The sequence below is a fragment of the Eleginops maclovinus genome, chromosome 12 (assembly GCF_036324505.1).
Source record: "Eleginops maclovinus isolate JMC-PN-2008 ecotype Puerto Natales chromosome 12, JC_Emac_rtc_rv5, whole genome shotgun sequence".
Lineage (NCBI taxonomy): Eukaryota > Metazoa > Chordata > Actinopteri > Perciformes > Eleginopidae > Eleginops > Eleginops maclovinus.
In genome coordinates this window covers 16,284,954-16,312,109 of record NC_086360.1, presented here as the reverse complement: position 1 = coordinate 16,312,109, position 27,156 = coordinate 16,284,954, and the positions used below count along the sequence as shown (strand labels likewise).

At 39.1% G+C, this 27,156-nt stretch overlaps 1 protein-coding gene across 2 annotated transcripts; it reads right to left on the bottom strand.

Annotated features, from left to right (window-relative positions):
- Nucleotides 1-300: 300 nt before the first annotated feature.
- LOC134873134 (pikachurin) lies at nt 301-25,450 on the bottom strand. Of its 2 annotated transcripts, XM_063896561.1 has the most exons (25): nt 25,356-25,450; nt 21,347-21,456; nt 18,018-18,104; nt 16,957-16,983; nt 16,581-16,698; nt 16,337-16,472; nt 14,170-14,336; nt 11,218-11,330; nt 10,889-11,136; nt 10,074-10,261; nt 9,872-9,972; nt 9,693-9,793; nt 9,231-9,375; nt 8,807-8,996; nt 8,191-8,316; nt 7,522-7,765; nt 7,317-7,428; nt 6,709-6,825; nt 6,281-6,461; nt 5,877-5,900; nt 5,583-5,661; nt 5,290-5,433; nt 2,793-2,876; nt 2,309-2,412; nt 301-2,223 (listed from the first exon to the last, which is right to left on the bottom strand). In XM_063896561.1, exons 1-25 carry the CDS (start codon nt 25,447-25,449, stop codon nt 2,072-2,074), a joined length of 3,192 nt encoding a protein of 1,063 aa, XP_063752631.1. In that variant the 5' UTR covers nt 25,450; the 3' UTR covers nt 301-2,071. The 2 variants fall into 2 exon arrangements, with proteins under 2 accessions (XP_063752631.1, XP_063752633.1); XM_063896563.1 differs by lacking the exon at nt 5,877-5,900.
- Nucleotides 25,451-27,156: the final 1,706 nt, after the last annotated feature.

Genomic DNA, 27,156 nt, shown 5'->3' with positions numbered 1-27,156 from the left:
GTTTTCTTTTTGAGGATTCCTGTAGATCTAACTTGCTGTTGAGTCTGAAACAAACCTCAGATACTGCTGGCTCTCCGGATTGTCCACAAGAGGATTGCTATTTGGTTGCAATCCTGTTAAAAAGGATGTTGGTTACCTCTGGAATAGTTGACCATATTAAACAGAAATCTTGTTCATAACATTTTTTTCAATCCATAACAAATGTTGTTTTGAAATGTTTGCGTCCACTTCCCAGATAAATGGAGAGAGCATGACCATTTGTTACAAATCATGACCACGTGTTATTTAATCAGCAAACTATTTGATTAGAATTTATTACAGCCTCTAGTTTTGGACAGGCAATTGTCACAGTGTACCAAATACAAATACAGTGAACATTTCTTGTTATTAATAAAAAACAAATGGTGGTTTTATCCATTCAAATCTTACGTATTTTATCTCTCCTAGTTTATTTCATGGTTGCAAAAATGTAATGAAAATGTATACTTGTCTTTCATACTCGCCTACAATCAACTCTTATAACAAATGGTTATCTATACACTTTTTTGGTGCAGTAAATGACTCTGTTATTTTCAGGGGATCTTAATGGAGATACAGTTTTAAGGCTAGAGTAGTAATCAGGTTTAGGATGAGCACACTCAGCCATGATGGTTTCTGCTTGCTCTTCCCACTTCAGCTCTACCCAGGTCAGTTCCCATGCACAAGATCATCTGGCTTCACTAACTGACACATATGCTGACATCATAGATGCTACACCAACATTTTCCTACAGGCTATGGTTCACAGCTATTTCACACACATGGTTCAACAGTCAATATGTGCTACGATGTGTACAGTTGATGTTCAACCCCTTGAATTACCCAGTGGTGGATCACATTACCTATTTTTATTCACCAATGCATATTTCATTGGATGTGCTTAATTTAGATAACTTCAGACTTCAAAACCATAATGCCACCATTACTATTACATTTCTTTTATTTCCTCAAAACAAATTCAAGATGCAAACTCATGTTATAACCATATCATTGGTTTTGTTGTTTTTTAAGCAAGTGTCATTCAAAATAGGCAGGCTTAGGCATGAGAAAGCACTACATTAACCATCTTGCACTTAAAATGCTTGAATATAAGAAATGATTGATTTTCTATGTTGTGAAACAGAAGTTCAATTTCAAAGCTGAAGTGCATAGGGATGTGGTTTGTGTCAGATGATAGTAAAAGACGGTCACGCACAATATCACAAGGATTTTGGCTACTTCCCTGTCATCATCCGACTTTCATGTGACTTTCAAGTATCTTATTGTTCCAAATAAAGAAGCATGTTAACTGAAAAAGAGGAGTGTATAAAGGTTAAATATTACGTGCAGCTTACATCTACGTCCCTTAAAACTACCAACCTTTAAAAAGATTGTCATCAATCAGACTTTCAAAAAAATGAAAACACGTCACCAACAAGAACACACCTCACAATGCCACAAAAACAAACAGACGTCCTCTAGGGTCAAAACCAAAATCGTCTAAAAAGAAGTTTATCTCTGCTAGCTGCTGTGGGTCAGGATCATGAAACATTTGTGATGGCCCGCGATACCTCGAATCACTCAGTTCTTCCAGCAATCAAATCAGGATAAACATCAGAAAAAATAAATATATACGATTTGGATCATCCCATGAAAAAAAAGTATTTCAAAGACCTCCATTACCCATAACTTTAAGCTTTTCTCTCCTTTCACAGACAACTTGTGCTTTGTAATATCCTCTGGTCGTTTTGCTGTTGCCATATGTCCAAACACATCTTCAGAGCAATTCATCAACACGTTGTTACATGAAAATAAAACATAAAACTTGGCAAGTTAGAGTTGGTTTGGAAACGTTGCCACTTAAATCATCTTGTGACTTGAAGTAACAAAGTTGTTAGTCTTTTCCCACTTCCATTCAATACAATGTCAGCCTTGAATTGGCAGAACAAAATGTAGGTGTTTTTTTTTTTTCAGTTTTCAGCTGGTCGAGTTGTTCGTTCCAGTTAAAAAATGTTGTGCTGAAAACAGACCTTCGTTTATTGAAGTCATTTTTTTTAGTTGGAGCAGGTGTTGATGTTCTTGCCGTCAGCAGCGTCCTCCACCAGTGCCAAGTGATAATCAGTGGAGAGTGTGAAATGGGATACGCAGCCCACCAAGCCTCCAATGTACTGTCTATTTGTGTGAAGGGCTATCTCTTTCATGCCACCTTTAGGGGGAAAAATAGAAATTAAAATGATTGTCTACAGTAGATGTAAAGCACTTTGAGAAGATCAGTTGTCAGCACCACCTACCAACATAAAGGGGGCCATTGATATTGAGTTGTCTCATCTTTCCAGATGACCGTCCTGTTTTTGCTCCATAGTCATCTACTGTCAGCTTCCCTGACTGGCCATCTCTGAAATCGGGTCATGTATAAGTTAAAGTCAGAATTCAAATTTCTATTTTTGTTTTTCTTTGTCCTTTTATTTATTTATTTCATTTTCCACATGGCTTGAAGTGATGCTGTTTCTGAACGTCATACCTTTCCTTAAAGCTCAAATAATCCATCTGAATATATCAAAAATCAAATGACGATGTAGGTATGTAGGGATTGCTTATGGGCATAACACATCGGATATAAATCAACTTCAAAGGTGATTTGTCAGGATGTTCTACTGCCCCCAAGTGGACAAAGAAAAACATTGGTGCATCTTCATTGTCTGAGTTGTCAAGTGCAAAACATACCCAGAGATCTCTTAGTGAACATGGATGTTTTCATATTTATTTAGAGCTTACCTCACTGCTTTGACTCTGTGCCACTTTCCATCTGTGAAGGTCCCATTAACAGCGATGTTAACCGAACCGCTGCCCAGGTTATAACTAGAACAACATGGAAACACATACAAGGAGTTACAGAAGGTGCACAGTGGGGATGGACCCAGAGCCACAAAAAGAATGGGATTTACTGTAAAAGGATACTTCTTAAATGGAAGTTGCTCATTATTATTATTAAGGGGGAGCAGGCTATGATGGACATGTACAGTGGGGCAAAAAAGTATTTAGTCAGCCACCAATTGTGCAAGTTCTCCCATTTAAAAAGATGAGAGAGGCCTGTAATTTTTATCATAGGTATACCTCAACTATGAGAGACAGAATGAGAAAAAGAAATCCAGAAAATCACATTGTAGGATTTTTAAAGAATTTATTTTTCAATTATTGTGGAAAATAAGTATTTGGTCAATAACAAAAGTTCATCTCAATACTTTGTTATATACCCTTTGTTGGCAATGACAGAGGTCAAACGTTTTCTGTAAGTCTTCACAAGGTTTTCACACACTGTTGCTGGTATTTTGGCCCATTCCTCCATGCAGATCTCCTCTACAGCAAGATGTTTTGGGGCTGTCGCTGGGCAACACGGACTTTCAACTCCCTCCAAAGATTTTCTATGGGGTTGAGATCTGAAGACTGGCTAGGCCACTCCAGGACCTTGAAATGCTTCTTACAAAGCCACTCCTTCGTTGCCCTGGCGGTGTGTTTGGGATCATTGTCATGCTGAAAGACCCAGCCACGCTTCATCTTCAGTGCCCTTGCTGATGGAAGGAGGTTTTCACTCAGAATCTCACGATACATGGCCCCATTCATTCTTTCCTTTACACGGATCAGTCGTCCTGGTCCCTTTGCAGAAAAACAGCCCCAAAGCATGATGTTTCCACCCCCATGCTTCACAGTAGGTATGGTGTTCTTTGGATGCAACTCTGCACTCTTTCTCCTCCAAACACGACGAGTTGAGTTTTAACCAAAAAGTTCTATTTTGGTTTCATCTGACCATATGACATTCTCCCAATCCTCTTCTGGATCATCCAAATGCCCTCTAGCAAACTTCAGACGGGCCTGGACATGTACTGGCTTAAGCAGGGGGACACGTCTGGAACTGCGGGATTTAAGTCCCTGGCGGCGTAGTGTGTTACTGATGGTAGCCTCTGTTACTTTGGTCCCAGCTCTCTGCAGGTCATTCACTAGGTCCCCCCGTGTGGTTCTGGGATTTTTGCTCACCGTTCTTGTGATCATTTTGATCCCATGGGGTGAGATCTTGCGTGGAGCCCCAGATCGAGGGAGATTAGCAGTGGTCTTGTATGTCTTCCATTTTCTAATAATTGCTCCCACAGTTGATTTCTTCACACCAAGCTGCTTACCTATTGCAGATTCAGTTTTCCCAGCCTGGTGCAGGTCTACAATTTTGTCTCTGGTCTCCTTTGGCAGCTCTTTGGTCTTGGCCATAGTGGAGTTTGGAGTATGACTGTTTGAGGTTGTGGACAGGTGTCTTTTATACTGATAACGAGTTCAAAAAGGTGCCATTAATACAGGTAACGAGTGGAGGACAGAGGAGCCTCTTAAAGAACAAGTTACAGGTCTGTGAGAGCCAGAAATCTTGCTTGTTTGTAGGTGACCAAATACTTATTTTACCGAGGAATTTACCAATTAATTCATTAAAAATCCTACAATTTGATTTCCTGGATTTTTTTTCTCATTCTGTCTCTCATAGTTGAGGTATACCTATGATAAAAAATTACAGGCCTCTCTCATCTTTTAAAATGGGAGAACTTGCACAATTGGTGGCTGACTAAATACTTTTTTGCCCCACTGTATGTGTGTCAATTATTTATTCAAATCACTTCATAACATTTTAGCCACAATATAAAATGCTCAGTCTCCAACACAGTACTTTGATAATTGCTTTCTTTTACAAAATATTATTCAATACTTCATCCGTCCCAAACGAGTCCGCACAAGGTCCAGAGGTGTCAATGTGTTTCCTCCACCAAAATCACCAGCAGTTTAAATATTTACAGATATAAAACATGCCCACACCTGGTCTTCTATCCAGATATAGAAACACACAAACATAATGAAGTCTCTATACACCTGCAGTGGGTTCACATTTGTCACCTTGATCACCTTTTCCAGATAAAGGTCCAGCTTCCGCCTTCAGGTCTTTTTTAAGCTCTTCCTCTACTGGGAGCATAGCTCTTCTCGTCCTTTGGTGGGATCAGCGTCCCTATCCATAATCATCAACTTCTTTCTCACAGTGACTTTCTTCTCTTACTAAAATCTGCCCTTTACACCCCCCTTGTTTCCTCAATAATACGAGGAAGAGCACTACTGCGGCAAGAAGGACTTTTAGTTGGATTTAAAATATTTCTTTGAATCCAGATATCTCAGAAAGACCAAGTAAAATACACGTACATAACAGTGGTGTGATACTCTTCCTCATGTTTTACACATAGAAAAATACCTGAAGATGAGTGCCCCATCCTGAAGCCCAATAGACATGAAGTCACTGTTGGGTCTCATGGGACTGTCTCCTCTCCACAACAACAGACCGTCCTTGGCTGTGCTCTTAAAACGCATGAAAAGGTTGGTCCTAGAACCAGATAACCTAAGAAATACAGTCAAAGTTATTTGCAAAAGGAATTAAAACAAGCACTGTTCTGATAGTAACAAACATTATGACAAGTACCTAAAGTAAATAACTGAAGTACAAATATACCTATGACAAGACAAGTTGCAGCCGTTTTTTCAACCAACCTTTTCAGGATATCTCTGTTGTCATATGTCAGGTAACTTCGGCCAATGAACTGTGGGATTTCAATGGCTTCAGTCACAGCTGGGCAGAGAAAACATTGTATTTACTTCATACCATCACAAGGCGGCAGCACCAGCATGTATGAAACTAAGCTACAAGACTAAAAGGTATTTTGAGAGGAGAAATTTACGAGTGGAAAACGTGTTTATGTATTAAGGGAGGCAATGATAGGTTATGAGTACTATGGTGTGCAGGTTACAACTAATTGCATTTTTAAATCATTGAAAAAAACTTACTGTTCAAACAGTAATTCCCACATTCTGTACAGTGAAAGCATTTAAAACAGAGAAGGCATAAAAAGGCTTAAGGGATTAGGTTTTCCAACATAACATTAAATATGACATTACACGAAAAAAGAAAACTCAATTAATCCCTGGGACCAAAAATCATGCAACAGGATAATATCAAAAAATTACACACACAAAAAAAGGTGATCATTAACTTCTTCACATTTAATTAAGAATAACAAGTTAATTTCAATTTCTGATCAACTTAATTAGACTTGCCCCTATTTTGTAACTGCAATAGCATAGTATGTAAGGTACAGACTAAAGAAGACCCAAAGCACATGCTACTATGCTAAAACAGCAAGTTCTGCAAATTATAGTTATTATGCTTTCTGTGCAAATATGAAACTGACCTTTCTGGCAGTGCCTCCCGTCATACCCCAGGGGGCAGTCACACTCATAACCGTCCCACTTAGGCCTGCAGGTCCCTCCGTTGGCGCAGGGACTCTCCACACATGGGTGAGCTGAATTTGCTACATTAACTCCACCAGCTGAGCCAGTTATTATTGGGATGGTGCGATCATTAAGTATCAGCTAGGGAAGGGAGAAGAAAAGAAACACAGATAGACAAGATGGAGGAAGAGAGAGAGAGAGAGAGAGAGAGAGAGAGAGAGAGAGAGAGAGAGGATTAAAAAAAGACTCTTGATGTTTAGAACCAAAAGTGATGTGAAAGAACAAAGTGTTTTGACTTTAATGATAACTTTGAAGTGTTTAGTCATTTCCAGATTGTAAATAAATGTAAAAAGAATTGAAATACTAATGTAAAAAAGAAGTGAATTACCTTCTGAATAATTCCAGTGAAAGGCTTTATAACACCTGATGCCCTCTTGGTTTTATCATATTCTGGCACCCCGCCAATATAAAGAGGAGAACTGCAGTTGATCTGGGTGAAAGCTCCCTATAGGGGAAATCAAACGAAAATAACTTAGTGATTTATAACATCATTTAATGTCATATATAAGCAATTATGTACAGTGGGTTTAACCTCATAGAAATGATTCCTGCCCAAAAAAACTGTACCATTTTGATACCAATGGGTTAAGGTAGAAACATTTGGAAAATGTAAAAAAAAAAATTACATGTTAAAAGGCAAAATCAAACTACGAGTGTAAGTGATTTTTTTGTCAAATACACAGAAGAAAACAATAAAGAACATAGGAGATATAGACATAGGATGTGTACAGGTTGGGCTGATGTTCAACTGTGACTCCAATGGTACACCAATGTTGCCTTGCATCAACTGAATTCCTTATTTGTCCAATGTTATTTATAGAGACCTGCAGAACTAAATAGTGTATAAAGACGCTTTGCTAAGTGTGTGACTTTATCCTGCCCTCTTTTAGTAAAAAATGACATACTGCAGCTTTCCTCAACCCAAAAACAAAATACCTCAGCGATTCCTTCTATTGGCCTCTGGCTGTCAACCTGAAGGATGCCACTCTTTGCCGTGCGAGACACCCTCAGCTCATGCCATGTGTCCAGGCTGATCTGTTCATCACTCCTGTAGCACACAAAATTTCAGCCATCTAATTTGCAAATATATTGAGAAAGTAAAGCAGACGGGGAATACAATAAGATTGCATCTATTTAATACCTTATAGTAGATCCTCCAGAGCCGCAGTCAAATCTGAACTCTACGTATCCATCCACAAGGTTGATAGCCAGGAAGTCTCCGCTGCCTGCGTCATCACTGTACAGCAGCGTCCCATCGGGCAACGACGGCCTAAACGTCAGCTCAAACTCCATGAAGGACAGATAACTCTGAAAGGACTGGGGCCACGGGATGACGGCATACGAAAAAACTGTCTCATTGAAGAGAGGGGAGGACAGTGAGAAACCTAGAGAAGGGAAAGAGGAGACATGAGAATAAATAAAAATAGAAAGAACAAAAAATGATTTGGGCCAAGTAGGAAGAAGTGGTGTGAGAACATAGAGGTGATTAAGAGTGAAGAGGAGGAAGAAGGAGTTGATGAGAACAAAAGAAAATGGAGAGAAAGTGGGGATATAATGTTTAAAACCTAGTCTCACGCAATCAATCCCCCTGCCTCTATATAAAACATAATAATCCTCATCTCAAAAAATGTTCCTTTATATGGCACTCTTCTGGTCAGTAATTACTTTAAAAGGTTTCGGTGACAATCTATGACAGCCATCACAAAAGGATTTTGAGAAATGTGACTCTTGATAACAGTGTGTGTTTAGTAAGTACTCTTAAGTATGAGTCAAACATAGTGAGTAGGTACGAGAAATACAGTTGTCTTACTCTCTTCACAAAGTGCTCCCCTGAAGCCGAGTGGGCACAGGCAGATGTAGCCATCAGCACGATTTGCAAAGCAAACTCCACCATTGGCACAGCTGACCAGGTCACACACACTGTCGCTGCATTCGCCTGGTAGCAAGGAGGGGATTTAGACAGGGATAGGGTTCTTTTTATTATGGTACACTTTTTACTTTTTTTTCCATCTAATAACTCAGGCTCTTCCCCCATTTAAAGGTAATGTGCAAAACAATTATCTTGGGTGATGACTACTTACAATATTTAGATTGTTTTTCTTTTCTAATATTAACATATTTGTTTGTCTTTAACCTAAGAATAATTGCTATCAAAACATGTCATGCTATGCTCTCATTCCTTAGATAAAGTGAAATCACTCAAGCACCAAACTGTCTTATGAATAAATACTGACATAGACATTCAAATAGAGCCCTCTAACCTCATTACATGACCTATGTACAGACTCCAAAATAACTTGTTTCCCTCTCCGGAGGCATTGTTGCTCCTAAACTACATGTCTGAGCAACAATACACGAGAGAAGAACTAGTGCATTATAGGCAACACTCGTACGAATCATATACTGCTGGTAGTATGCCGCCTCACCTATATCTGCTCCACTCAGAGCTCTGCCCAGCGGCCAGGGTCTGATGTCTATCGCCTTGTTGTTGACGGTCAGACTCTGAATGCAGCCGAGAAAGCCACGATTTGTCCCTGTTGCCCTGACCAGCCAATAAGCATTCGGGGATCCACCCACATACAGCGGGGAGCGGAAAGTGATCTTAGTGTACTGGCCCTGAAAGCAAAAGATAAAAATGTGCTTTATTAGTGTAGAAACACTTTGAGCTTGGTCCACTCGCTAAAAGGACTGAAAGGCAATATTGGCAGCAATGTTCCACACAAAATTCATCCAAACCAACAAAACAAAATGGTTATATTGCAAAAAGCTTTTCCATTTTTGAAGCCATACTGCACTTTAACAATTTGATAAATAAATATGCAAGTGATTATGTGTTCATGTTATTGTTACCTCTGAGCGACCAGATAAGGGGTTGTCGTTGTCCATACGCAGCCAGCCGCTCATGCCATCTCTGAAGACGGTAACCGTGTGCCACAGACCGACCACAATACGACTCTCACTTATTATTTGTGCTGCTCCTGTACCACAGTTAAACCTGAGAGAAAAACAGATAATATTTCCAGTTACATAAAGTGTGCTGACATGATTCAAAGGATGAAATAAGAACAAATGGGAGTGATGCAATACAATTATTTTGGCCATTTATGAATAACAAATATATTTTAAAATCAGCTTGTTCTAACACTTCAACGAAGATATATTGTGTTTATAGAGTGAAATATTTAACACACAATTTTATTTTATTTTATTTGATCAAATATTTTACAATCCAGCCTCTTAGGACCACCAGTCTTGTAAACTTTATCTAAATTAATCTGCTCTTTCCTGTCAGTGAGTCACATTGTTCTTCACCTGTAATGCAGCTTGCCTCGCACCAGAGCCAAAGAGGTAAAGTCTCCACGTGCGTGTTCATTCTCTCCACAGTATAATAACAAGCCATCCTCAGAGTCGGCCTGTATCACAGAAAAAAAAGTATTAAATATCTGGTGATCCAAAATCAAAGAGGTAAAATCAAAGACATGGCGCTTTACCTTGAACTCTAAAGTAATCTGAAAGGTCTGGTAAGAGTTCTTCAAGGGCTCAAAGGTCATGTGAGAGTAGCCATGGAACCTGGGAAAGTTCACGGATACCACTGAGTAGGAAAAAAAGACGAAAGTATTACAAAATTGATAGTTGCCTCTTCAGCATCACTACACTTTAACTAAAGCTTGAACTCAATTACACTTCCCTCACCCTCAGAGCAATTGTCCCCTCTCCGTCCGAGGTTACAGTGGCAGCGTGAGCCTCCGCTATCGAAATCGCTGAGACAGAAGCTGTCTGGGGGGCACACAGTGTCATCGCAGGTCAGGTCGTACACACGAGGTACCTCACCTTTCCAGGCAGACATGGTTGTGGGGGTAGTGGTGCTGGGCAAATTCATGCTAAAATAAGAAGAGGATGAAAGAAGTTCATTGATGTTTGCAGTTCAAAGTCAGGGGTTAAACAAATAATTATATTTCAATTTGAAATGCAATTGTGAAATGTATCTATCAGTTCTGTCCTAAGTTGTAACTTAAAGTGATACCTTTTTTCCTCTGTGAATAAATATAAATGTAAATTATAAGGGGAAGAATTAAACAGATCAAATGCAAAACAGCATTAGTTAGGCCAACACATATCTGCTGCAGTTGATGACAGGCAGTACATCACAACCAGAATGGCGGCTTTGATTGATGTGACATTGTACTGCTCTATTGTCCATCTATTATCAAATAATTAAGTTTAAGCGTATACAAACAAAACTGTGTGTGGATCTTAGGAGAAAATAACAGACAGAAGAGAGAACAATCTAGGAATCCAACATCAAAATTGTGATTTTGCTGAGATAAAAAAAAAAAAGCATCTTGACACCGCTGTTTTTTGTTCAACCATTAGAAACATAAGGAAAAACCATCTTTAAAAGATTCGCCATAGCTACTACAGCTGCTGATAAACAGCAATAGTATAATGTGAAACATTTTCCTTCAGTAAAACAGATTTTCGAGGTAAACTAAGGTTTAAAATCTTACCTGGTTGTGCTAAGTGTGGCCGTAGTTTTTGTGTCAATGGTGGTCCTGGGCTCTGAGGTGGTTGAGAAAGCCAGATCTGTGAAATCTGGGAAGATTGATGAGGTGGTGGAGGAAGCTGGAGTAGCAGTAACATTGCGGGGAGCGATGGTGTTCATACGATAAACAATGTTACTTCCAGATGGCCCATTGGGGCGTGAACGGAGCTGGGACTTCCTGTTGTCTTTATTGATTCCTGGGAATGGCTTTAACTACGAAAAGGAAGAAGAATAATAAGGATAAATATGCATACAGTTAGCATTCATGTCCAGCTGTGGTATGCAATCACCCACCTCCTCAATAAAGATGTCATAATCAGAGTCATCAATGTCAAAGCTATCTTCATCTTTGTCTCCTGTGTCTGTGATGTAATGGCCGTAATCCCCACTGCCAACTTCTGATGCACCTGTTCACAATTTCAATAAAGATACATGATGTTTATTACATACTTCTTTATATTTCTTTATTTCTGTTGATTATAAATGCAACAATGACTGCACGTTTAAGGGTCAAACAAAGTTGGTGGAATGATGAAACACAAGTACGCTGTTAGACAATTAAAAAGGCGGCAAAAACAAACAACATGGTGTGAAATTCATATGACAGTTGCACAAATGGAGAGATTGAAGGTGTATGGTTCCTCTGTTTTCCAATGATGAACGATCACTGGGGAATGTGACAACATTTCACTGATGGTGGGACACAGATAGTGAATAGTAGTAACAGCTTCTGGCCCACCAGGTGTTCCTGTTCGCCTGTAGCCAGGCCGCTGCACCATGTACTGAAACGTGTCTCCTCGATACACAACGGCTGCTCATCAGGTACAAAGACAAAACCAGACAGTGAATAATGTGAGCATAGCATAAAACCTGGGTCTTTTTTTGGTCATTAGCTCTACCTGCAGCTGCAAAGATAGTATTGTTAATAAACCTATAAAGATTTAGTTCAATATAGCTTGAATGGTTTGAGTTAAGATAAATAAAAGACAACTTACATTGTTATTCCTTTAGTTAACCATTCATTAAGAAAGACAACAGACAATAAATGTGTTTATATATATATATATATATATATATAGATATATATGATTTATTTTTAATTAATTAGAAATAATTCCTTATCTTATCAACTTGGTGGTTTTGTTAACATTGGACTTCTATGAATTTGGACATTAACAGTTTAAAAATAAAGAAATGATGAATTCCTTTCTACCAAAGAACAACAAGATATAGAAACAATAGCATGTTTACCTCCTCTGCCACCCACTCTATCTTGATAAAGCTTAATCTTAGCTAACATCACAACATCCCCTCCCTCCTGTCTCTTTGTGCCTCACACTCCCTGTATATGATATCAAACGCTGCAAATTTAGGGAATTAAATAATAATTTGTATTTATAGATTGAATACCAACATCTTATACAACAAAATAAACTGTTAAACATTGAAAGATCTCATGGAAAATTGATTGTTTAATCTTAATGGATATCAAGATTTAAAGAGCCAATTAGCACAGCCTAATAACATTAAATCCTGAATGCTGACTGCTGGCATACAGGGAGGGGGGCACCCAAAAAAGCCCTCAACTAATCTTCTGTTGTGTAACAATCCCCCTCAGTCCATACTCAGTCCAGAGAGCAACAAGAAAAGTATGTCAGTCAGTCAAGCCCACCCCCGCTGTTCACTCTGCTGCGGAGCATTGTGTGTGTGTGTGTGTGTGTGTGTGTGTGTGTGTGTGTGTGTGTGTGTGTGTGTGTGTGTGTGTGTGTGTGTGTGTGTGTGTGTGTGTGTGTGTGTGTGTGTGTGTCTGCATCGATCAGGGCTGTGCATTGGCAGGGAAGGGGCCTGGCATCCCGTCCTTAATCCTGTCTGATGAGACTCGAGCGTAACCCGCTTTTATCCCCTGCTAAGGAACCACGCTTTTCCATGTCTTCGCTGTTGTCTGTCCGTCTGTCTCTGTGTGTCTGTCTAACTGACTTATCTTTGGCTTCATTGAACTTTCATTGACATTATTCTTAACAAGTTATTTCTATTATTACCTCTCTTTCTGTGTGGCTTTGTAGCTTTGTGTCTGTGTCTCAGAGCAGTCTAGCAGGACTTAGGGCACTTAACTCAATCAGAGTCGTTTACATCAGTTGACAGCTAACATAGCGTGTGGCGCTACAGCCGCCTGCCAACATGCAGCAAGTGAGCAGTGAGGTCTGTAGGACACAGCAAAAAAAGTCTGGATAATGTGATTGTGTCTACATGACTGTTGGATTTATTTGATTAATAGTTACTGCTATTACTCCCAAAGACTGACATGAACAAGCATCCAATCTCACAGAGCATGACATTATGCCTTCACATCTGTAAGTAAATTGTTTGAATGTCATGGTCCCTAAACCATTAGGACATTGCTTTTGCTGCATGTATGTGTGTGTGTGTGTGTGTGTGTGTGTGTGTGTGTGTGTGTGAAGTACACACCTGTGTGAATGTGCGTGTGTGTTTTAATATCAATCTGTGTTTACCGTGTCTTTCCCCCATCCCCACCAACAGCAGCTGACCACAGCAAAAATAATAATGTAAATTAATCCGTTGATCTCCATCTCCATCATCCCAGACTCCACTGACAGACTGTCAGGTGCTGTGCACATCCAAGCTTAGGGGAGGCTAAATGTGTTGCTGTTTCAAAATGCATTTAATTTATACCATAATTATGATTTGAGGAGGTTTCCTGAGCCTGAGATCTCAACATCAAAACACATTTGGAAAAAGTATATCTAAAATGGCAAGATTTCAGAATATTACACTGTGGGATTACATGTGATGAGGCTTTTACAACTGAATTTACTTCAATTACAAGCATTTTTTTTCATTAGAAAGCTAGACTAGGATTTGGTAAGTAAGGAAAGAGAGAAACTGTTTATATAATAAAGTAATACCGAATTTAGTCATAATAATCTTACATTTACATGTTGCTCCTCTTTATAAACAATGCATCTACTTGTATTGAAAGAATATCTAAGTTTCGTTGCTTCCCAGGGCAGTGAGTAAGAAAGCATTGTTCTCCACTGTAACACCGGGGTTTTGCATAGTGGTTGAACATCAAGATTTGGTGATGCAAAAAAATGACCACAGTCTGTTTAGTTCAGTGTGGCTGTATTGTTCAAAGTAAACTGAAAGTGGTTGAAAGACTAACGAGGGAGATTTCCTGACCGTCACATCACAGCACGTTGGCTAAGAATGATCAACATTTTTTCTCACCAAGAGTGCGCACCGGGTTGTTGATGTTGCTGGGTGGGCTGACTCCGTGCAAGTTGGCCGCTCTGACGACAAACTGGTACTTTGTTTCCGGTAATAACCCCTTCATAACCATGGAGTTCGTCTCAATGGGCTCACGGATATATGTCCACTCAGTGTCCATTTCTGGCCTGTGAACGACAAGACACACAAAATACATTACTTGGGATTTGTTTTCATAATCTAGAAATTACAATAATCCTCATTCTCAAAACATCTTCAAAGTGATTAGATTGAGGATGATAGTGAAGATGAAGATGATGATGATGAGGATGATGACGATGATGATGATGATATTTGTCTTTGTTTTCCTTGAAAATGTCTATAAGTGTTTGCAAATATAACAATAACTAGAGACTGTAGATCTAAGTAATTCAAAGTCACAAAAGAGAGAAATGTTACTATTTTTAAGGCTCTTTATGTCTTAAGCTTTCTTCTTTTTTCTTTCTTTCTTTGTTTTGAAAAGTAGAGCAAAAACAGAATGATGAACTCCTGAACTTCATCTCTTCTGCCTATCATCTCCAGCTGCCATATTTGGTGCTGATTCTTTGCGCCTGGAGCCACGACTATCTGTTGAACAGAGTCATCTTCACCACCAATCACTGTCTCTCTTCAGCAAGGCCTCTTTTGAAGTAGGGGGAGAAATATTTGCCTCTGATAAGGCCCTTTTGTATTGAAAATGCCCCTGCATGCAAACACAGACACTGATTCATGTCTACGCTGTCACAGTAAGTGACAGTTTCTCTGCCTCTGTCTTTGTCCTTCTCTCTTCAGGCAGTCTCAGGGAGTTAACTCTCTAATGCAAAAGGCAAAACTATGTTTTATCTTATATATTTAGAACAGTTTTACTTGTGTTATTCTTATGGAGGGATTTTAACATTTTAACTCTCTTTTTTTTATTTCGGTCTAGCAATCGGACAGAGGAGAAGAAGCATCATTATCAGACTTCCTTGAATTTGCAGCCTGAGGACTTGTCTAGACATTGAATGTCCTTTGTGTGTGTGTGTGTGTGTGTGTGTGTGTGTGTGTGTGTGTGTGTGTGTGTGTGTGTGTGTGTGTGTGTGTGTGTGTGTGTGTGTGTGTGTGTGTGTGTGTGTGTGTGTGTGTGTGTGTGTGTGTGTGTGTGTGTGTGTGTGTGTGTGTGTGTGTGAGAGAGAGGTTACCAGCCACAAAAATGAAATTCTTTCTTTTTCGGGTCTAACTGATCCCTGATCCTCATGTCAAAACAAAAGTGATTAGATTAAGCAGACCAGCAAAGGCCTCACGAAATTCAGTGAAAAATGTTGTATTCTGTGTTGTAGTAATGTGACAATGAGTGTATGCAGATGTTCTGCAAAGGGAGGCTGAATGTACAGCTTTACACAGAAACATGTTTGGAAAGAGCTTTTAGAAATGATCGTGTAGCCATTATATAGTCCGTATATTGTCTATTTACTTTCTTGCAGGGAGTAAAATATGAGATCACTCTGTTTATACATTTGGGAACTAAAGCCTAAAGCCCAAAAGAAAGAAAAAGGTGGTTTCTAGTTTGATTAATCCAAACCAAAGGTGTGGGGGAAGTGCATCTGCAAATCTTTGAACCTGTAAATGTGTGTCAGTGTGAGTTCTGGCAGCAACACTTTGTTGGTGAGGCTTCTGAAAAAAAGTAGGTTTTTTTAGATATTCAGAGGGTTGATGACCAAAAGAAGGAATACAAGTAAACAAAACTGACCTGTAGTCGCATAGGATCTATGACAGGAGCTAAGGCGATGTGAGTTGACTTAATAAAAAAAGCGACAAACTCCATGATAAATGAAAGATGTGCGATCGATAAGAGTCAAAACACCAGACAGACGCCAAGTAGTTTGCATCTTGTGATACCAACAATGTCTGGGTGTTTTTTATTCACAATATGACGTTTCAAACTTTAACATGTTCTTCTGTTTGTGTCCAAAACGACATGTGTAATTGAATTATTTTACCTGTTATTTTTAACTTTCAATTTAACACCGTAGTAGGTGCAGTTCAGCTCACCTATTAGCAATATCCACTAAAGATTACAAATGGGTGATATGATTTGAAATAAATGGCTTGTTTTATAAACATAAAAGTTCATTACATGTTTCTTTGCGTTGTTTATGTAACCACTTACCTGATGTAGGCCACCAGGAAGTGAAGGACAGGTGCACTTCCCTCACTCTCTCCTTGCTGCCATGACAACGCCAGCTCAGTGTCAGATACAGCCATGACAACAGGCTGAGTGGGGGGTGATGGGGGCATGCACGTGTCTAGTGGCACAGAAATAAATGTAATTCAGAAGATAATATTAACAATACCATTGCAGAAAAATTAGCAAGAGCTGTAAAAGGAAGTCACTACAACTCACATATTCTTACCATGTGAGGCAGTGCTGATGTCTCTAGGCATGCTGGGTCTGCCTTCCCCTGCCCAACCATACGCTCCGACTGTCACTCTGTACTTAGTGTTCATTTTAAGATTACCGATGTCCACATCCTACAGATGTGAGAGTGGTAGAGTAGAGAAAAAGACAGATATGGATTAAGATCGCATCAACAAGGATTGTTCGAGGAAGAAGGAGAAAAAGACAAGAGGCAATAAAGAAAAAGAGGAGAGATGGTGGGAGACTAAAAAACATATGATTTGTTTTTTGAGATTTCCAAGTTGAAAGTAGTTCAAATACAGCGGTAAATGTCAAGCTTGATAATAAAAGCAGTCCAATTTAGTTTGTAAAAAAAGGAAAATAATACTCACAAAGCTTGCTTGTCCGTCAAATTGGCCCTTTGGAGAAAATAAGAGCAGAGGTATACGTAAAAGTTGTAAAAGTGTAGCAGTGCAGCGGATATTATGACATTTAATTACAGGTCCAAAACATTCTAATATTCAACTTAATGGTAGCGATGTAGTTTAAATATCTTTAGATAGTGAGAAAGAGTTTTATAAAAATGCACTTTAAAGAATTTAATGGTCAATGGACTGTACTTGTATAGCGCTTTATCAGGTATTTTTGACCCCTCAAAGCGCTTTACATAGTACGAGTCACTCACCCATTCACACTCCATTCCGACAGAGCAGTACCACTAGGTAAAATACGGATGCTAACAGATTCACACACAGTTGGCCATGCCAACTGTGTGTGAATCTTATCTTGCCTAAGGATACAGCGGCATGTATTGGCTGGGATTGAACCAACAACCTTCTGGTTTAAAGACGACCGCACTCCCTCGCAGCCATAGTCGCTCTATGGTCCAGTATATAGTTGTATTTTATAAAAAGGCAAAATAGCTTTCTAAAATAACTGGGCACTGCAATTTTATATAACATGTCAGAAAACAGTGATAACATTGTACTGCACGTAAATATTTTCAGCAGCAGATTAATACACAATCAGTGTTGTAGTATAAACGCAGCAGGACGATGCATTTGGGATCAACTTTTAAAAAAATGACAGTGTCCATGTTCACAATAATGAAGCAACATGTCAATCTCTGGGAATAATTCATGTGTTTTTAAAGGTATACTTTTATAATTAACTATAAAAAAGGAGCTCTTTGGCATAGAATGAAGAGAGGAATACAATGAACCAGGCTTTGGCTACACTGATGGGAAGGGTAATTGTGTTTTTCAAGTATGTTTTTTCAAGTAATGATAAAGCAGCACTGCAAAGATTTGTTGGCTACCACAGCTGATAATTCCCACGTTGTCAACATTTGAAGTTAGAGATGGATCAAAGTTGAGTGGTGATTATAAATAGGATACTCCAGTCTATACCATGTTCACCACTGATTTCAAACAGCAGAGTTTAAAGTTCTCACAGTGGTCAGCATGTCCAAGTTGAGAGGAACCTCCATCAGAGACCCTGTATCCATCGGACGACCATTCCTCATCTCTGTGTAGAAAACCTGAAAAACACACACACATAGACATATACAAATACTTATTAGTATGAAACATTTTCAGATTCACATTATTTCATTGAAAATCAAACCTATTCTGTCTGTGTTGGATTTGGCATGCATTCATACTTCTTTTCTATTCTATTCATAAATATCATGTTCGCTATTTTGAATTAAAGCACCATTGTTTTAACATTCCATTATGAAGTCATGGTTTCTTTATAAACATGGAGGAAAAATTATGAGGAAACCAGATCAACAATGAACTTCTAAAGTGATAGGTCAAATGAACACATACTGTACGTTGCTAGCTGGCTAATCCTCTTATCGGGACATATGGTCAAAAGCAAAGCACACTGGTCCTGATCCACACTTTGTTAATGGTTGACTCAAAACAAACGCAAGGAAGCAAGGAAGGAAGGAAGCAAGGAAGCAAACAAGCAAGGAAAGCAGGAAGTTACTAGGGCATTATATTTCTTTCAAAAAATACAAAATTAAAATGTACATAGAACATTGGCTCTTAGAATGAATGCCTTTTTTCTATTCAGCATCCTTTCCACCTAATGCAACGACTATACACAATCTCCAGACCTGCCTTTGCATATCATACAATATATACAGAGGAGGAAATAAGTATTTGATCCCCTGCCAATTTAGTTAGTTTACCCACTTACAAAGACATGAACAGTCTGTCATTTATATGGTAATTTATTTTAACAGTGAGAGACAGAATATTTTTTTTAAATCCAGAAATGTACATTAATAAGAAAATATATGAATTATTTTGCATTTAATTGGGGAAAATAAGTATTTGATCGGTAACACTTTACTTGAATGGGTGTTCATAGGACTGACATAGCATTGTCATAACCATGACATGACACCTGTCATAAACATTAATGAATACTTATGACAGTTGTCGTTAAGTGTCATTCGGTAAGTTATGTCACTTTTGATGCAAAGGTGGCATTGTCTGAGATGTCCTTGTTATGAAAACTTGACATAAACCAAGACAACAACACCTGTCATAAACATGTCATAGCAGACATCCATATATGACGGTTTAATGTCACGCTAAGATATCAAGCTAAACATTATTCTTAAGTTTGACAGTTAGGTCTGCTATGACATGTTTAAGTTGTCATAACAAGGACATCTCAAACAATGTCACCTTTGCATCAAAAGTGACATAACTTACCGAATGACACTTAACGACAACTGTCATAAGTATTCATTAATGTTTAAGACAGGTGTCATGTTATGGTTATGACAATGTAATGTCAGTCTTATGAACACCCATTCAAGTAAAGTGTTACCATTTGATCCCCTTGCAAAACATGCCTTAGTTCTTGGTGGAGAAAGCCTTGTTGGACAGCACAGAGGTCAGATGTTTCTTGTAGTTGGTCACCAGGTTTGCTCACATCTCAGGAGGGATTTTGGTCCTTTGCTCTCTGCAGATCCTCTCAAAATCCTTAAGGTTTGGAGGCTGATGCTTGGCAACTGGAAGCTTCAGCTCCTTCCACAGATTTTCTCTGGGATGAAGGTCCGGAGACTGGCTAGGCCGCTCCATCACATTAATGGGCCTATTCTGTAGCCACTCCTTAGTTGCCTTGGCCGTATGTTTTGGGTCATTGTCGAGCTGGAAAAACTATCCATGTCCCATTTTCCAATTTTTTACGATACATGGGCCCCTCCATCCTCCCCTCGATGCGGTGAATTGCCCTGTCCCCTTAGCAGAGAAACCCCCCCAAAACATAATGTTTCCATGGTGTTGGTGTTCTTGGGGTAATACTCAGCATTTCTCTTCCTCCAAACACGACATGTCGAGTTGATGCCAAAGATCTTGATTTTGATCTCATCTGACCACATCACCTTCTCATAAGCCTTCTCTGAATCATTCAGAGGTTCATTGGCAGACTTCAGACGGCCTGTACAAGTGCCTTCTTGAGCAGGGGACCATGCGGGCGCTGCAGGATTTTAATCCATTACTGTGCAGTGTGTTACCAACAGTTTTCTTGGTGCCTGTGGTCCCAGCTGACCTTCAGATAATTAACAAGTCCCTCCTGTGTAGTTATTGGCTGATCCCTCACCTTTCTCATGATCATTGATCGTGGAGCCCCAGACCGAGGACGATTGATGGTCATTTTGTGCTTCTTCCATTTTCTAATAATCAAACCAGTTGTCTCTTTCTCACCAAGATGCTTGTTGGTGGTCTTGTAGCCTATTCCAGCCTTGTGTTGGTCTACAATCTTGTCCCTGATGTCTTTAGACAGTAGTTCCACCATGATCACAAGACCTGTCTTTGGTCTTGCCCTCCGTGGAGAGGTTGTAATCTGATTTGTTGACTGTGGACAGGTGTCTTTTATCCAGGTAATTTTTATTAAAGCAAGAGGACTTATTTAACCGCTCCGTGGGAGCAAGAATCCTTGTTGGGTGCAAGGGGATCAAATACTTACTTCCCTTAATTAAACACAAATCAATTGATATCTTTTTTTTTTTTTTATCTACATTTCTGGATTTAAAAAAAATGTTATTCTGTCTCTCACTGTTAAAATAAACCTACCATAAAAATTACAGATTGTTCATTTTTTTGTAAGTGGGTAAACTAACTAAATTGGCAGGGGACCAAATACTTATTTCCTCCACTGTATATATACAATATGTTTCTACCAAGAAAATAAATCCCACTTCAGTACTCGAAGCACAGAGCGGAGAAAAAAATCTATTGACAAAACACTAAAACACATATTTGTGTCCACATCTTTCAGAGCTATATTGCCCCTTTAAACGCATAACTCCAAAGTGAGAGGTTCCTTTAAACCACAAGACATTTAGAAATATCAATCTAGCCCTCAAGGCCATCTTGCTGGACAGTAAATTTGACAGGCACTTTAAAAACGTTGGGGCACCAACTCAACGGCTTGCAGAGGTAAATGGGCATCCGCTTAGAAAAAAGAGAGGCAAAATGATTTATGACATATCAATAGTTTTTTTATGTTGAAGTTGAAAACCTTTCTATGCATTCTTAAAAGGACTTTGGGCAGAATATAGGGGCGGATTTTGTTAGCCTGCTGTTTGTAAAGCTGAATGTTTTCATTTCCTTTTGTTTTTCTGTGCAGGGTTTCTTTAAATTTGTGGATAGCATCCATATAAAGTCTATGACATCACTGCTGGAAAACCCGGATAGAAATTGTATCAAGTTTGTATCTGAGTTATTATTTAATGTAAAAGACACGCTGTGTGACTACCTTGTATCCGGTGATGGTGCTGACATGTCGCCGGGGCATCTTCCATCGTACACTAAAGGCAGTGCAGTTGACTGTCTCCAGCTGGATGTCTAGTGGAGGACTCAGGCGATCTAACAAATACACAGAAAACAAATCATTGAGGGCAACAGAAAATATACAGGGGGGGAAGTGCAAGTGATCAGGAATACTTGAAATCTTCATTTGAACTACACAGTTAGATTTACATGGCAGCTTTTGACCTACCGGTATGTTGACAAAATGATGAGCTAATTTAGACAGTGGATAAAATGTGAAAGGTGCTGCTACTGAAATCCAACCTGCTGAGAATTATCATATCATTTTTCAATGTTTTAGTGTCTTTAGTTTAGTTTTTACAGATGGCATTGTTGTTTGCTTTAAACCCCTTCATCAGGACAGTGTCTTAGAAGGCAAAGGAAGCTCTTAAAAACCCACATATAGAAACTCAAATCTAAAGGAATGCTGGTGGTACTCTTTATATGCTCCATGTCTAAATATTCACCTGTTGCTAACATTCATCGGTGCAAATGTTCACAGCTTGTTCTGATGTTTCCAATAGTGCAAATTATCAGGGGATGTTCAATAAATATAAAATGAATAATCAACATGAAATTCCAACCTAAACTTTGTCTTTGTGAAGATTATTTTGGGGTTAAAGCATATATATTGAGTACTTTTAGAATACGTAAGAATAAAAATTGCCTGTCAATTATATATAAATGCTTTGTCAATACCACATTGAGGTTTGAACAAAAGCAGGTCCTGGCAATCTGTTTTTTTTTTTTCAAATAGCTATTGAGAACATAAACATAACCTTACCTTTTATAAGAGTTATGAAATTATCATTTTAAATGGCATAACCCATAGCTCTCTGGTGTGGATTCTTATGTCAACTGACTCTGGATTCATATGTCATTATTTTCCTGGTCTGGAGTTATTAAAATCCTGGGTGTTAGTGTGATACTTCAAGAGATTGTAATTGCACCTCCAGCATCAGACTGCGGCCTGAAAAACCTCTTGAAGATGAAGAAGAAAGAGAACGAGCTATAGAGGTGTAGATCATCACCACCTCTGATGACCTGTTGTATATTCATCACCTGGCTTTAATAGAGATAGAGGAGCACACAAGAACCCTTGGCCTCATAGTCATCCACCTTATATCATACCATTTACACAAAACACATGTTGCATTCAAGCAATGAAGAGGCTACATGAAAATGCCGCATAAAAATAGCCAAACATCTTTTAAAGTTTTATTTATGACCTTTATACGTGATAGAGACTTTTATATGTCCTGATCTGGTCTAGCTGACAAAAGGACAGAGGTCCCTCGTATACACTGACATGGGGAATAAACAAAGGTTAATGTAGGAGGCTGATCTCTGTAAATTGAAATCTCATGTAGCTACAACGTTGCTCTTTTCCATTTTCATGTTTCTCTCCTCTTTATGTCTTGTGACTCCCTTCTTCTACTTCCTATGCCGACCTCTTTCCTAAATCCACTGAACATCTCTTCTGCTTTATCGAACCCTTTTCCCTGCTCTTCCATCCAAGCGGGTAATTCAATATGTCAGCTGTATGCCTGATCATCCATATCTCCCCAGGGAAGTGTACGGGTGAATTGAACTCACAGAAAAAACTGTTGATGGAGATAGGACTTCTTAAATCATTATTTTTGGTACATGATCATACAGCAGCTTACAATGTTGCTTCAAGGTAGCTCTGGAAGACTTATTTTCCATCAACCTTGTTTTTAGTTACTGTTGTCTTCATCAACCTATTTTGCTGGCTATAGTTGCCACATAAGCTGTTATTGCTACTGTTTGTTCAACTTGGGCGTACCAGCCAGAAACTCCGCATGATTGGTAAGTTTCTATAGGGTGCATTGCCCACCGCATACTTGAATGGGACAGGAGAGGCCAGATTTTAGAGGTCATGCCAAAAGGGTGCAAACTTCTACAATGTACAGTAGAAAACACTGTTTAAAAAATGGCCACAAGAGACCACACTGTCAGCCACCCAAACATTTTCATGCTCTCTGCCTTGATAAAGAAAAAGTTACATCTGCGGGCTCTCATGCAGAACACATCACACCAAAATTCAACACACCAGGTTGTCAAATTACCACTCAGAGATGTTTCCTTTGAAGTCCCTTGTTACGCTGAAGTGTGAATGCAATAGTTACACTTTTCAGTGGTCAGGTAGCATTTCCATGTTTTTCAGGTAGAAATAAATTATTTGTAACGTAAGTCAACATGTCACAGGAGTCCCAGGATTTTGTTTACCGATTGGCTGCAGGTACACTCAGGCTCTCTAGAACCAAAACGGCATAGACATTGAGTGGCAGCCAGACATCTTTTAGAGCAAAGCACCTGCACATTTCACTCTGATTTTCCGGCTCCACTTTTGAAGTCAGTCATATGAAAAAACACTGCTTCCAGGTCCATTTCACCCAGCAAAACGTGTGCTGCCCTTCAGCACGGCTTTTGTAAAGATATAAGATATTTGAATGAAATGTAAACATGAATCTGACAGGATTAACTGGCAAATGTCATCTCCTGAAAAAAAAGAAGTATATTTTCATTGTTTTGGAGCTCCTTGGTAGCAGTGTTTACAATGCATGCTACATTACCACGGTGTCCTTTGTTTGATTCCAGCCTTGGTACTTATAGCTTGTAATAACCCCATTTTTTACTCTTTCAAATAAAGTGGGAAATGCCTTATAAAATATGAAAAAAAAATGCAGGAATAAAATATGGAATAGTTTAGGTTAAAAGGCATGATATTCTTAACAAGTAGGTTTTTTATTTGTCTTACAGTAGGTTAAAGAAATAGGATAGGATAATAATTCAGAAGCTTCCACTAACTGTCGAGAGGGCTGTCAAAATCTGGAAAAAGTAAGATAACCTCGGGGAAAGACGTCATTCAATCTTAACGATTTCCTAGTGCTACCAGCTTTGTTGTGTAAAGGCTGATGTGATGCATCTGGACATAGAGCCCTGTTGACACCCCCAACTCCCCCCTTCCTCAGAAGGAAGCCTCAGAGACCTCAAAACAAAGAAAACAAGTACAAATGTCACTGGAGGTCATGGAGACAGAACCACAGCCGTCCACTGTATGGCAGTCCCCACTGTGTTGAGTGTCTGTGCTGACAGACAGATGTGATAGTCAGCCTGCTGTAGCCTGTGGGTCTTAGGCTGAGGGAGAAATAAATCAGAGAGACTGACAGCGAGAGAGAAAGGAAGTGATTGAAAGAAGGAAAGAGGGAGGAAAGGGAAGAAACTGTGACGGAAAAAGTGTTCAGGGTGACAGGACATCAGAAAAGGTAGAGACAGGGGGAGAGAGAAGGCACATGTTGGAAGGACAAATCAACATCCATTGGCAAGATTTTTACCGGGTATGCAGTTTGTCCGAAGCTGAATACTTCCCTGACTTTGTTTGACAAACATTTCATGTTTAGGAAAATGCATAAAATATGTGTTTTTTACCACGTTATATCCATGTTCTTTCCCTCTTAGTCACAAGTTCCTGCCTAAAATCTATCAGAACATATATTGTGTTCAAATTACATCGTAAAAAGTGAGCTGAACTTCTTTAAATGGTCTATAAGTAACATGCTGCACTGTAGATTCTGTTGTAGAATTATCACTTTTATGAACAGGGGTGTTATGAGGAAGGTGTTTGTTCTTAACAGGAATGTTCATATTGCACAGCTTTTATCGCCATTATAAAGGACTTTAAAAGTTTAAAATAGTCACGTAAATGTTGGTGAATTAATGCTAAAATAGTATTTTTCATGTAATAATTGAAATGGTACGTAACTCATTTCAAAAGCAGGCTTTATGATACTGGAGTAATCAGACAAATGGAAAGATGAGCACACTCAAAGATGAGAAAGTCTGCGCTCATCCACAATGTTTCAATATAAGGATTATCATAATATTTACTACACCATGTCAAATGTGGACTAAAGGTCAGCAGGTAAACTCACCAGATCTCCGAGCATTTGATTTTCTTGCACAAAGGCAAACGTTGGCTGTGCATATTGTGAAGAGAAGTAACAGAATCCTTTCTTTAGATCCCATGTCTTCTGCAGGTCGAAAATTGAAAACGGTCAAATGATCATGTTATCCCACACGCAAACGTGCCTGTAACTGTAAATATAACAACAGACCCTTGTGATGATAAAGTTTTTCTCTAACCCAAATCGTTTTTTCATCCAGACTCTTGCAAATGGCACACGAAGACGGACAGAAACAGCCCGAGAGGAAAAGGCAGGTACGGTTTGACACTGATAAGATTACAGTCTACGAAAGATCAGTGGGCTGAACACATTGACGGACGGAAAGACATCCACTGTGCCCCACGCGCTCAGACTGGCGATAGAGAGTGCTGTCCCGACAAGTCGCGCGTAATGCGAAACGACTAAAACAACTGAATAGTGAGCTCGATCATTTTTACGCATGAATCTCGCTTTCGTCTCATCTCCAGTCCGCGACTTAAACAGCAGATGAGACGGACAGCGGAATGCAGGAACGTGGGGCCATTTAGAGCTAAGAGGATAACAAGCCTCTAATCCGCACAATGGACACAGATGGAGAGCATGAAGACGCAGAAGCAGAGTAACTGTATACTGTGTGTGTGTGTGTGTGTGTGTGTGTGTGTGTGTGTGCGTGTGTGTGTGTGTGTGTGTGTGTGTGTGTGTGTGTGTGTGTGTGTGTGTGTGTGTGTGTGTGAGTGTGTGTGTGTGTGTGTGTGTGTGTGTGTGTGACAATTACTAAAGACGGCAAAACAATGACGTCTTAATCCCACTAAGACATTGCCGTACTGATTATTTTACGACTGCAACTCTTTAACTGATTATGTTTTTTAAGTCTCTAAAAAGACATACAGTTTGTTTGAGAGGAATGCTGTTTGAGTGTTGTGCATGTGTGTGTAAGTATAAGTGTAAGTGTAAGTGTGTGTAAATGTGCATGTGTGTGTGTGTGTGTGTGTGTGTGTGTGTGTGCGCGCGCGCGCGCGCGTGTGTGTGTGTAAGAGAGAGAGAGAGAGCAGTGTTTGCAGGAGTGCTCAGCCAAATCACTTCAGAGGCATTTTACTTATCAATGAGCTAGAAAAAGAAAAGGAGAGTGAAAGAAAACTGGGAACAATGTACACACAGTAGCAGGCAATCTTCACACTGATTGAGTATATTTTTCTAAGTCAGACTATGTGAACGTGCAGTTTATCCATCACTTGTCCTGAACAAATCAGCCTCATTGTTATTATTATGTGAAAGAAGTGTACGTCTTTAAAAGTAGAAATGTAAAACTAACTGTATATAGTCATTTTCAAAACGTTATGATCCTCTTTGTAAAAGTGTAAATTGCTTCATTTATAGTCTGCTTTATAATTTAACTCTCATTCCCTAACACAGATGCATGCAGTAATAGCAGCAATTTACCATGCAAGGTGCGTTTACAAGGAGTATAAAAAAATGTAATACATTGCACTCAGTATAATGTAGTTGTAAGCTGATTTAAGGATATCTGTCACTGTTGATGCATTCAACAACAATGCTGCTGGTAATCAAACAGGTGATGACCACCACGGTATAAAATATGAAATTGTCTCCATCAGAGAAGTTATAACTGTTCATTATAGTGTGCATCAATAAACAACTAATTGTCTTGTATCTGCTTTAAGTACAAACTAATAATACTCTACTTACAAATACATTTTTCCTTCATAGCATGGATCTATCAGATTGCAAAAAGAAAAAAAAGAAACCAAAAAGTCACACGACCTATCAT

What these genes read in the sequence shown, in the direction of transcription:
- LOC134873134 (XM_063896561.1), bottom strand. Translation starts at nt 25,449, where the DNA reads ATGGGATCTAAAGAAAGGATTCTGTTACTTCTCTTCACAATATGCACA. An exon ending in AGATTACTTTAGAGTTCAAG is followed by an intron (nt 9,794 to 9,871) that starts GTAAAGCGCCAT and finishes TCTGTGATACAG; the next exon opens with GCCGACTCTGAGGATGGCTT. An exon ending in AACAGAGATATCCTGAAAAG is followed by an intron (nt 5,434 to 5,582) that starts GTTGGTTGAAAA and finishes TGTATTTCTTAG; the next exon opens with GTTATCTGGTTCTAGGACCA.